Here is a 13,123-nt window from a genome sequence, read left to right on the forward strand (position 1 = left end):
CAGGGCTTGAACCCGTGTCCCCTGCATTGGCAGGTGGACTCTTAACCACTGCGCCACCAGAGAAACCCTAATTAATAGTTTTAAAGGCGCTTATAAATCAGAAGCAAAATGTTGAAGTCCAAGAAAAATGTGCAAAGCCTGTGCACAGAAACTTACAAAATCATAAATTACAAAATGCCCTATAAAAATAACGAAAATAGATTAGTTCCTCAGGCCCAGGATGGATTGTAGAAATAGATACACTTACTAACCACTAAAATTACCATTGTGGTTTCCTTGAGGCATATTGTTGGGGAAAGGTCAAAGAGATGCTTCTAGAACTGTTCCTTAAGATAGTAAGCCTGAAGCAACACCTCACTCATGGAGGAATTTCAGAAATTAGTATTGCCATCAATATACTGAGAGATGCAGGGCCTGTTTTTTTAACTACCTTTTCTTTCATTTGAATGGTTGTTATAAAACTATGGAGGTTGAGTTTGGAATATCACAATCTTTTTTTTTAAGGTTTTTAATTTTATTGAAGTATAGTTGATTTACAATGTGTTAATTTCTGCTGTACAACAAAGTGATTCAGTTATATGTATATATATACACACACACACACACACACACATTCTTTTTCATATTCTTTTCCATTACGGTTCATCACAGGATGTTGAATACAGTTCCCTGTGCTAGACAGTAGGACCTTGTTTATTTTATCACTGATACATTATTATTGACTAAAGTCCATGCAGGCTAGTGCTGGAGTTCCAACCTCAAAATACAACCATATGTATTTTAATTGGCAAACAACCTGATACCTTATGAACCACATACACCCAAATCTGGTCATATGATTTAAAACCTATTGGCAGCAGAACCATCTCATCATCCTTCTGGGCAACACCTTGGACTGTTGGGAGCTTCTAGATTCAGCCACCCATAACTGAGGCTTTAATTGTGCCAGTTAAGTCCAATGATGGCAGATTCAGAGAGGCTGCCATCACCCTTGCTAGCTGTGCCCCTTGATTTGAAAGGTATTTGCAAGTCAAGCTCCCAGACCCACAATTGCCATTGAATTCTGCAAGTGGCTCAGCCACTATGGCTCTACCATAGAGCCACAAAAGTTGGATGCACGTCAACCCAAATGGGTATCCACTGGGAAAGGATATCCCAGTGCCATATCACCCTGGGCAACATGGCCCTAGAACCAAGCTCTCACGAAGCTGCAGGATTCATCATTTTAAAAGAATGTTTATGGGATTTCTCTGGCGGTCCAGTGGTTAGGGCTCCATGCTTCCACTGCAGGTGACACGGGTTCGATCCCTGGTAGGGGAAGTAATATCCCACATGCCCCATGGTGCCGCCGAAAAAATAAAAGTATGTGTAATAAAAAACTAATCTATACTTAAAGAGAAACTTTATTCACAAAGATTATTGCAACAGGGCTGAGGCTCGGATCTCAGCGATGTGTCAGCCTGTCCAGCCACAAAGAAAAGGGCTTTTCTCGTCTGTGTGAGGAAGGGAGGAGGAAAATTGGGCGAGTGAGGGCGGTGCGTGGACTGCGGGTCAGTGTGGCTGGACTGGACAGGGCTCCCTGGGTGGCCTATTCTCTGGAGAAGCTGACCAAGGACTTGCTCTGAACCTCAGGGCTGCTCAGACGTGGGGGCGACCCAACGGTACCCCCCCTCCTGTGGGGAGGGAGCCTGATGCTGTGGGGTAAGAAATGGGACACAGAGAACTTGGTCAAGCCCAGATATGCGGGCGGGTCGGGAGGGCGGTAGGTGTCCAAGGTCACACGTCAAACCCGGCCGGATCTTGCCTTACAGGCGAACGTTTCTTTGTTCTTAAAGAAAGGGCACAGACACATGGTGACCTTTGATCCCGGGTCGACAATTGACCCTGGAGGTCACCAGCCTCTCCCGGCCCATCTTGTCCAGTCCCGACTCTGGACAGGGGTCTCTCCGCGGGGAAACTGAGTCAGGACGTCCCGGTCCGGGTCCGTCTGCCCGGGAACAAGTTCTGCTGCGAGCCCACGGCCCCGGGCTCGAAAACCGCACTTCTGCCCGGCTTAGGGACCTGACCAACGTCCCAGCTAATCACTGAGGCCTTAGGGACTATAACACTGTCCAATCAAGGGAGACGGGGGCGGGGCCCGGGAAACAATCAGAAGCGCTAGGGTGGAGCCCGTGAAACTAGGAGGAGGGACGGGGAGGGTCTGAACAACTGTCCAATCAGAACCCGGAAGCTTGTCCGCGCACTATACATTCAGAGCCCTCAATAGGGTGAGTGCCTGGAGTACCGTCCAGTCAGAGCGCCCGTTCCCGGAGAACAATCCAATCAAGGATTGCGGGGGCCGGTTCTGGAGTCCTTTTCTAACGGGCGCCGGGGGCGGGTCACGGAGTAGCGTACACTCATAAGCCCCGGGGAGGGGGAGTGCTTGGAGCAGCGCCCAATCAGAGGGCGGAAGCCCGGAGCTCCGTCCAATCAGGGTCGGGGGTGGGTGCCCTCTCAGCCCTCCCAGCCCTCCCAGCCCTCCCCGCCTTCCCAGCCAGCGCAGGCGTCGCTCTCGGTGCATCTCGGCGCGCTTGCGCACCTGCGGGGCGCGGACCCAGGTGTCCAGTGTCTGTGGCTGTCACCGGCCCAGATTGCAGGGCCGCGGGAGGACGCCCTGGACACCCAGGACCTGGACGGAGATGGTGAGTGCGCGGGCCGGGGCCAGAGACCGGAAGGGGCTGATTAGGACCGCCTGGGAGCTGAGGCAGGCCTGGGTCTTCCGCGCCCGCTCCCCTGGATTCCGACCCGAGTCTCCCCCTCGGCCGCGGGGTGGGGTCCCGGCGTCCTGTCTTTCCCGTCCTCTCGTGGGGGGCGGGGGAGTCCCGACCTGAGTGTGCGTCCCTTGGGGGTCCCAGGGAGGACCAGGTGACCCGGGCAGTGGTCAGGGGCGGGGGTGAGGGAACGCGCCGTGACCTGACAGATAAAGTCAAACCCTTATTGGGTAAGGAGAGACTTTATTCCCGTTAAAAAACAAAATTCAACTGAGTACATTTTGAAGCTCTTACGTCTGTATGCAACAATTCATGAATCTGGCAGCTTCCCATCCAGCATATCTATAAGGGCGCTGCCAGGAGCTGTACGGAATGAAAGTCTTCCATAGGCAGAGGGAGCGGGACAAAGAAAGTAGCGAAAAGTGGATTGTCTGTGACCAGGTTACTCTACGGAGGGCAGGGGTCTGTCAGGTAGATCACTTCACTGTGCTGACCAGGTAATTCTTGACTGACTGGTTTCAGATTCCGTTTCTGGGAGAGGCTGAAACTGTAATTAAGTCTCTGTTTGGTGATTTGGGACTTAGCATAACTGATTCCGTTTGGGGCTGTGGTCTTGTTTTTAATATTCCAAAGATTTGGAATAGGGACAGGGCTCGGATACCACAAATGTTCCAGGGTCTCAGACTAAATAGAAAAGGGCTATGGGTGAGGAGGGTGAGAGCAAGGCTGTTTGACAGAATGGGGCATCCCTGTGGTCAGCTGATTCTCAAAAAAAAACAGGGGCCTGTGGGTAGACAGGAGCCTAAGTAAAGTTTGGGTAAGAAATGGGTAATTGTGAACACTGGGTCAAGCCAGTGTCAAATAAAATTCCAGACTTCCTAAAGGCAGACTTTCATTCCAATGATTTCCTGCAGGGGAGAAGGGTCTGCTGCACGAGGCACAGGGGGCTTTGCAGGAAGGGGGATATCTGACCCCAAGATCTGCAAGCGTCTCAAGAGTTGGGCAAAGAGTTTCTACCTGTTATTAGCTGGTCAACAGAGATGAATGGAAATTCTGTGAAATGTGACCAGTGCTACTGAGACTTGCTCACTTCTGATTAGATGAGTTACAGCTCGTCATCATGAGGATATTAGTGAACTGATGCCTGTCTTCTGAAAGGGATGAGCAGTAACCAGTAGCTCAAACCATAAAAGTGCCCTAAAATTTCCCTCTCCTACATTATCCATGAACACAGGAGGAAGCAGTGATCCTGCAGGTTCTCATTTACACACTGCTGGGGTCTTTGTCTCCTGTAAATGACCCACAGTGCTTGAAGTAGATGCATCACCTGGGGCGGGGACAAGCTGAGCCTATGAGGGAGGTGAAGGAAGGTGCTCTGGGCCCTTGCTGCCACCCCTCCCCACACATGTGGCCTCCAGACTGTAGAACCACCACAGAAGGAGGTGTTTATGGCATGAGCATGGGGTAGGGGATCCACCTGCAGAAGGGCTGGGGGTGGTTTGTCAGCCGAGGTTTTGTTGTCCTCAGCAGTTTCCTGACCTTTGCTTTTGGCCTCATCCAAGGAGTTGGTGGATTGAGTGTGATGTGTGCACCCTGAGTGAGTCTGTGAAGGTCAGACGTGGGGAAGGCTCCTTGGGCTCAGCTGCTGCTGAGAGGGTCGATGAATTAGAGAGTTTCTCTGGGTCAGAACTTCAACTTGAGCGTTTCCTCCTGGGTGAGAATTGAGACCCAGAGGACGGAGCATTCCTACACTTAGGTGGAGCTCAGTCCTTCCCTCTGCCCTGGGGGTACCCATCCAGCTCGGATGGCTTTGACCTTCTGACTTGGGGTTTCCTTGTGCACCGTGGGCAGCAGGCCGCTGATCTGAGCGGCTCACACTTGGCTGCGCTTCCCTTTTGTTTCTTTGATGGAATCTTGTGTCATGTGACTCAGCGTGAGTACTGAAGACTTTTGTTCCGTTACTTGAAGGTGTAGATATTTATTCCCTTGGTCAGTTGGTAGCGCTTCCCAGTGAGCGGTCCCCAGAATGCCGATCATGCTGGTCTTTTTGGTATTCTTTGCAGCTTTACACCTGTCCCTCATCACCAAGTAGCGTTTTGATTTTGCTTCCGCTGAATCTGCAATAAGTGAATATGACCCGTACCGCACCAGTAATGGCACACTGGCACACTGTAGAATGCTTCTACATGGTTCTTGGCCCCAGTCTGTTTCACATGTGCTGGTTTCAGAGGAAGGGAATCACCAGGTGGTATCCTCCATCCAGTTCTGTGGGGCTTGGGTTGTCTCATGGTTAGTTTTGATTTATCAGCAGTGCTATTATTTATACTCCTTGATTTTTGTCTCCAAATGCCAATGCAATATAAATTTTGTACATGTGGAAGAAAAAATGAAGGATTGTAGATTATGGATATTTTCAAAATACTAGGAAGTGTGGATGGAGGGCTGGAGTCTAGTGTTGATTCTACGCCATTTCCAGCACTTGGAGTATTACTGACCAGGGTTCTTGGACTTGAATCAACAGAAGTTGATAAGAGGCCAGACAAGAAATTCCAATCAAGGCTTTATTGGCGCTCCTGCGGCAGCAGGAGGGAGTGAAAACAAGCAACAGGTTTCCTTGCTCACTCTTTGAGGAGGGGGTGGGGATGAGCTGCGTTCTCTTATATTGGGTGGGGGTACTCTAGTCCAGCAGCTGTGCCGGAGGGGTGGCTTGCGTGGTGTGCCCACCCCCTTGGTGGTGCTGTGTGCCAGGTGCATGGGCAATACCCTGCTTTTGCTCCGGACTCCTCAGAAGTGGCAGTTGGATTTTTTGGTCTTTTTGTATCTTCTTGTTCCTAATTTGCCCCAAGCCTGCCGTGCAGTTTTTTTAGTCCCTTATAGTCTCTTTGTATCTTGTTGCTGGAGGAGATGGTTGTCCAGTTGCAGGCACTGCAGCAAAGCTTCCCAGGTTCCAGCCTGGCTCAGGAGTATCCAGCTTAATTTTGTCCATCATAATATGCGAAGTGGGATCTCCTTGTGATTGTATATTGGTTTCTACTGTTAACCATTGGGGTTGGGCACTTCTTATAAGTGGTGTTCGTCTTCTGTGAAATAGTTTTCAGTCATTTTCTCACCTGTAATTCATTTGTATATTTACTGATTTATTATACTTTCTTTACATACTCTGGACATTCAACCTTTTTCATTTCTCGGTATGGCAAATGTGTTCTATCAGATTGTGGTTCATCAGTTCTCTCTATTCTATTTGATGGACACGTCTTAACTTTAATAGACTTGACATTCGCCATCTTCCTTTGTAGCTTACTCTATTTTTCCTCTATAAGAAAACTCCCCTGATTGTCGAGTCATAATGCATTTTCCTGTAACTTCTCAGTGTGTTCTACTTTCGTCTCTCATAGTTAAGCCCACAGTGAATTGGTTATTGTACATGCACTTATAAGGAAAAAGATTTCTTATTCCCCTGTAGATATCCAGTGGTCACTGCCCCGTCAAAGTGTCATCATCTGGCCCCTGCCCAGCATCAAGTGCTCTGGCGTAGATCCACGTGCTGAAAACATGTGGGTCTGTTTCAATGTGTTGTGGTTTTTTTCCATTGGTGTATCTGTCCATCCCTCTGTTAACACCATCCTGTCCTAATCACTGCAGCTTAAGAAGTTTCAGTGTCTGTTAGGGAAAATCCCACCACCTTGTTCTGTAGAAAGTCTTGGCTATTTTAGAAGTTTGTCTTCCATTTCAGTTTTTAAAAGTAGTTTTTATTAAGCTCACACAAAACAGAAAAAACCCCAGACCAAAACCCAAAGCAAACCTTCAGTGGAATTGAATATCCAGTGGAATTTTCTTAAACCCTTGACCTGTTTGGGAGAAGCTGACGTCATGGTGACATCAAGTCCCCTTACTGAGAATGTGCCCATCTCTCCATTTATTTCATTTTACTGTGGGGTCGTTTGATAACATTTTGGACTTTATCCACAAATCAGCTTATATCCTTAGTTAGACATAATTTAGGACTTAAAGAAAATTAGTTTTGTAGCAATTAGTTTTAAAGATCTAATATTTAAATTTTTTACTTTTTTTTTTTTTTTGGCCGTACCGTGCAACATGTGGGATCATAGTTCCCCAACCAGGGGTCGAACCCTCACCCCCTGCATTGGAAGCATGGAGTCTTAACCACTGGACTGCCATGGAAGTCCCGAAAATTTTTACTTTTCAATTGCTTGTTTCTAGTGATTCAAAATACACCAAGATTTATTTTTATGAGTTTGTATACTGGAAACTTACTAAAAATCTCATTCTGTGATTATTTTCGTATTCTTTTGGGGCGTGACATACACAAACATTTGAGCAATGAATAAAGGTAAATGTTTTCTTCTATTACAATATTTTTTTCCTGGTGAAACTTACTCTATTAGTGTCCCCTATTAACAGTTTTTTAAAATCAAGCATGTACTACAGGTCAGCATTAGAGAGATTTCTGTGTCTATTATTATTTAGAGATCAGGGTGATAAATACATTTGAATACTTGAAAAGATTCTCTGAAAAGAAACAAAACTTGGAATGTGGTTTTATGACAAACCATTTTGAAGACCTCAGTTATTAAACAACTAAAAACACAGAACACAGATTTCCTTGGTGGTCCAGCAGTTAACACTCCACGCTTCCAATGCTGGGGATGCGGGTTCAGTCCCTGGTCGGGGAACTAAGATCCCACATGCCACGCAGTGCAGCCAAAATTAATTAATTAAAAGAAAAAATAATAATAAAAACACAGAACAGAAGATAAACAGGCATTTACCAACCTCATTGTCTCCAGCACATGACATGTGACATATTAAGGCATCTTTTGCTCCCATCCTGGTATATGCAGGTTAAGAGACAGGCTTTAAGTAGGAACCAGCACTTCTGCTCAAATGCATTGGGAAGATTTGTTTTTTATATTCTCCCATTCCACACACTCTGAAAGCTTTCGTGATGAAGCACATCTTGACCCAGAGCAACCCAGTGGTGTACACAGATATCTGTTTAGTAAAGAGGAGCAGTTCCCCGTTGAACAGTAGGAAGGAAGGAAAAGAAGATTATGTAAAAAAGTTCCAAGACTGGTATTTCAGTTGCTCTCAAGAAATTTATGCTTCAGTGATAAGGAGATAGATGAGATGAAGACTTGATTGACGATGAGATTCCATTAACATGGATCCTCCTGGGGAAGAATTGTTCATTGGTATTTTGCTGCATTGGGATGAGAGTTTGAAAATCACTTCATACGCCTTAAAAAACAAAAATCACATCCACTAGAATAAGATCATTTAACTTAATACTGATTATTTATTATTTCCCGTATTTGACCATTTTCAAAGCTCAACAGGCTCCATAAAGTACATAGAAGAGTGACCTGTTCACCTGTTTTTTTTTTTGTTTTTGTTGTTGTTGTTGTTTTTTGCGGTCCGCGGGCCTCTCACTGTTGTGGCCTCTCCCCTTGCGGAGCACAGGCCCCGGACGCGCAGGCTCAGCGGCCATGGCTCACGGGCCTAGCCGCTCCGTGGCACGTGGGATCTTCCCGGACCGGGGAACGAACCCATGTCCCCTGCATCGGCAGGCGGACTCTCAACGACTGCGCCACCAGGGAAGCCCATGTTCACCTGTTATTAAGGCAGGTGTGTGAAAATAGTGTACTAGAACTACATCTTTCATGAACTGTCAGCTTGCAACATTTATTTATTTGTTTGTTTGTTTGTTTGTTTATTTATTTATGGCTGCATTGGGTCTTCGTTGCTGCGCACGGTCTTTCTCTAGTTGCGGTGAGCGGGAGCTACTCTTCATTGTGGTGCACGGGCTTCTCACTGCAGTGGCTTCTCTTGTTGCGGAGCATGGGCTCTAGGCACGTGGGCTTCAGTAGTTGTGGCTCACGGGCTCTAGAGAGTAGGCTCAGTAGTTGTGGCACATGGGCTTAGTTGCTCCGTGGCATGTGGGATCTTCCCGGACCATTGCGGTGGCTTCTCTTGTTGCAGAGCGTGGGCTCTAGGTGCGCGGGCTTCAGGAGTTGTGGCACACGGGCTCAGCAGTTGTGACTCGCGGGCTCTAGAGAGCAGGCTCAGTAGTTGTGGCCCACGGGCTTAGCCGCTCCGCAGCATGTGAGATCTTCCCAGACCAGGGTTCGAACCCATGTCCCCTGCTTTGGCAGGCAGATTCTTAAGTACTGCGCCACCAGGGAAGTCCCTCATGAAGCATTTTGAACCCAGTTTCCTTTTTTCTTTTAAAGATTTATTTATTACTTTCTTATTTTATTTATTTTTGGCTGCGTCAGGTCTTAGTTGCGGCATGTGGGATCTTTTGTTGTGGCTCTCGGGCTCTTCGTTGTGGTGCTCGGGCTCCTCTCTAGTTGTGACGCACAGGCTCTAGGGCGCATGGGCTCTGTAGTTTGTGGCACGTGGGCTCTAGCTGAGGCGCATGAGCTTAGTAGTTGTGGCTCGTGTGCTCTAGAGTGCAGGCTCAGTAGTTGTGGCGCGTGGGCTTAGTTGCCCCGTGGCACGTGGGATCTTAGTTCCCTGGCCAGAGATTGAACCTGCGTCCCCTGCATTGTAAGGTGGATTCTTTACCACTGGACCACCAGGGAAAATCCCCCGTTTCCTTTTGAAAGGACGCTCTTTCCTTGCTTTCAAGTCTGAGGGCAAATCATCACATTTAGGGCCAGTTGTGTTTAAAGACTTACGAGATTATAGAAGATATATGTTGGTCTCTGCCTCTGGCTCCTGACACCCCTCTAACCTCCTGGGTCATAGAAGTGCCTTTTGTTCTAATGAGGTGACTCTGGGCTCATGGATGCCTCCTGGATGAGGTCAGGTCACTGGAAAGACAAGTCATAATAAGAAGCTTGGAACTCTCAGACCCACCCCCCATTCTCTTAAGGAAGAAGGGCTGAAAATGGACTTAATGACCATTCCTGCCTCTGTGATGAAACCTCCACAAAATCCCAGTTGTTTGGAGTTCAGAGAGCTTTTGGGTTGGTGACCAGGGGTAGGTGTGGGGAGGGTGATGCCCAGAGAGGGCATGGAAGCTCCGTGCTGCTTCCCACATTCCTCACCCTACTTGTCCCTTCATCAGGATGTTTGTATGTATCCTTTATCGCATCCTTTATTAAACTGGTGAACGTGGGTAAGCGCTTCCCTGAGTTTTGTGAGCCACTCTGGCAAATTAATGGAACACCAGGAGAAGGGGTCATGGGAACCTGTGATCTATAGCTGGTAGGTCAGAAAAAGCACAGGTGACAGCCTGGTCTTGAGACTGGTGTCTCAAGTGTGTGCGCGTTTGGGCGTTGAGGTTAGTCTTGAGGGACTGAGCCCTTAACCTGTGGGATCTCTCCAGGTAGAGTGTATCAGAACTGAGTGAAAGCATGGGAAACCCAGTTGGAGTCACAGAGAATTGCCTGGTGTGGGGAGAAACCACCACACATTGGAGACCAGAAGTGTCTGAAGTGAAGTGTTCTCTGTGAAGGTAAAGAGACACACAGGGAAGAAACACACAGTAGGGAAAACTGATTTTTTTCCCCAGCACAGAAGAAGGAAAAACTACTTTTCCCTCTACGAGGTTTCACCACATCATCAACCCAGCCCGTCCCCGGGGAGGTTCTCCTTGCTGACTCCGTGTATCTGCCAGCTCTCGATTCTAGGCTTTTGAAAGTGGTTCTTTTTGCTTACTTGATGCAGCTGTAATAGGAGTTTCAACAAGGATGATAAGGCTTATGGATGGTGCAGCGTAATGGGCGGACTCTTCTCTAGGAATTGTCCTTGGCAGATACAGACAATACCTAGGTGGTGGCAGTTCCTAAATGAGCCTGGCTGACCTGCTCTGCTTTAAGCTGGCACGTGGAGGAGTCTGGGGCCATGTTTCTATTGAGGAAGCCTCTATTATTAAGGTAGCTTTGGGATCACCATTTTCACTCTGTTGTATTGAAAGGAGACCAGGGACTTCCCTGGTTGGCACAGTGGTTAAGAATCCACCTGCCAATGCAGGGGACACGGGTTCGGGCCCTGGTCCGGGAAGATCCCACATGCCATGGAGCAACTAAGCCTGTGGGCCACAACTACTGAGCCTGCGCTCTAGAACCCGTGAGCCACAACTACTGAGCCCACATGCCACAATTACTGAAGCCCACACGCCTAGAGCCTGTGCTCCGCAACGAGAGAAGCCACTGCAGTGAGAAACCCGTGCACCACGATGAAGAGTAGCCCCCGCTTGCCACAACTAGAGGAAGCCCACACGCAGCAACAAAGACCCAATGCAGACAAAAATAAATAAATAAAATAAATAAACTTATTAAAAAAAAGAGTTACAGATGTAGAAAACAAACTTATGGTTACCAGGAGGTAAGGGGAGGGAGGGATAAATTGGGAGATTGGGGTTGACATATACACACTACTATAGATAAAATTAGCTAATAAGGGCCTACTGTATAGCACAGGGAACTCTACTCAATCCTCTGTAATGGCCTATATGGGAAAAGAACCTTAAAAAAATAGAGTGGATATATGTTTATGTATAACCGATTCACTAACAACTACTGAGCCTGCGCTCTAGAACCCGTGAGCCACAACTACTGAGCCCACATGCCACAATTACTGAAGCCCACACGCCTAGAGCCTGTGCTCCGCAACGAGAGAAGCCACTGCAGTGAGAAACCCGTGCACCACGATGAAGAGTAGCCCCCGCTTGCCACAACTAGAGGAAGCCCACACGCAGCAACAAAGACCCAATGCAGACAAAAATAAATAAATAAAATAAATAAACTTATTAAAAAAAAGAGTTACAGATGTAGAAAACAAACTTATGGTTACCAGGAGGTAAGGGGAGGGAGGGATAAATTGGGAGATTGGGGTTGACATATACACACTACTATAGATAAAATTAGCTAATAAGGGCCTACTGTATAGCACAGGGAACTCTACTCAATCCTCTGTAATGGCCTATATGGGAAAAGAACCTTAAAAAAATAGAGTGGATATATGTTTATGTATAACCGATTCACTTTTCTGTACACCTGAAACTAACACAACAGTGTAAATCAACTATACTCCAATCAAAATTTAAAAAAGAGGGCTTCCCTGGTGGCGCAGTGGTTGAGAATCTGCCTGCCAATGTAGGGGACACGGGTTCGAGCCCTGGTCTGGGAAGATCCCACATGCCGCGGAGCAACTGGGCCCGTGAGCCACAACTACTGAGCCTGCGCGTCTGGAGCCTGTGCTCCGCAACAAGAGAGGCCGCGATAGTGAGAGGCCCACGCACCGTGATGAAGAGTGGCCCCCGCTTGCCGCAACTAGAGAAAGCCCTCACACAGAAACGAAGACCCAACACAGCCAAAAATAAATTAATTAAAAAAAAAATTTTTTTTTTTTAATTTTTTTCCCTTGTGACGAGAACTCTCAGGATTTACTCTGTTAGCTTTCATGTATAACATACAACAGTGTTAATTATATTAATCATGTTGTACATTACGTCCTAGTGCTTATTTAACTTGTAACTGGAAGTTTGTACCTTTTGACCACCTTATCCACTTTCCACTCCCCCAACCCCTTGCCTCTGGTAACCACAAATCTGATCTCTTTTTCTATGAGTTTCTTTGTTTCTTGAAGTATAATTGACCTACAGCACTGTTAGTTCCAGTGCACAAAATAGTGATTCACTATTTCTGTACATTACAAAATGATCACCACTGTAAGTCTAGTTACCAACTGTCACCATGCAAAGATATTATTATTGATTATATTCCCTACACTGTACATTTTATCCCAGTGACTTATTTATTTTATAACTTATAAAGGAAGTTGTTACCTTTTTAAAATTAAATTTATTTATTTATTTATTTTTGGCTGCATTGTGTCTTGGTTGTAGCGCGGGCTTTCTCTAGTTGTGGTGAGTGGGGGCTACTCTTCGTTGTGGTGTGCAAGCTTCTCAATGCGGTGGCTTCTCTTGTTGCGGAGCATGGGCTCTAGGTGCGCGGGCTTCAGTAGTTGTGGCTCGTGGGCTCTAGAGTGCAGGCTCAGTTGTTGTGGCGCATGGGCTTAGTTGGTCCGAGGCATGTGGGATCTTCGCGGACCAGGGCTCGAACCCATGTCCCCTGCATTCGCAGGCAGATTCTTAACCACTGTGCCACCAGGGAAGCCTGGAAGCTGTTACTTCTTAATCTTCCTCAACTATTTCAGTCATCCTCTCAACCCCTTCCCCTCTGGCAACTGCTATTTGTCTGTGCATCTCTGACTCTGTTTTGTTATCTTTGTGCATTTGTTTTGTTTTTTAGATTCCACATATAAGTGAAATCATATGGTTTATGTCACAAATGGCAAGATGTCTTTATTTTTTATGGCTGAGTAATATTCCATTATATATA

General features: G+C 46.9%; 1 protein-coding gene across 1 annotated transcript in view; it reads left to right on the forward strand.

Annotated features, from left to right (window-relative positions):
* Nucleotides 1-2,544: 2,544 nt before the first annotated feature.
* LOC112400281 (zinc finger protein 77-like) overlaps nt 2,545-13,123 on the forward strand; it is a 26,482-nt gene continuing 15,903 nt past the window's right edge. Inside the window, exon 1 of the mRNA XM_024745995.1 lies at nt 2,545-2,681. Coding sequence (XP_024601763.1) covers nt 2,679-2,681 — 3 coding nt within the window. The 5' untranslated portion in view covers nt 2,545-2,678. The remainder of the gene's footprint in view (nt 2,682-13,123) is intronic.

This window comes from Neophocaena asiaeorientalis, unplaced genomic scaffold (assembly GCF_003031525.2).
Source record: "Neophocaena asiaeorientalis asiaeorientalis breed wild unplaced genomic scaffold, Neophocaena_asiaeorientalis_V1.1 scaffold357, whole genome shotgun sequence".
In the NCBI taxonomy this organism is placed as follows: Eukaryota; Metazoa; Chordata; class Mammalia; order Artiodactyla; family Phocoenidae; genus Neophocaena; species Neophocaena asiaeorientalis.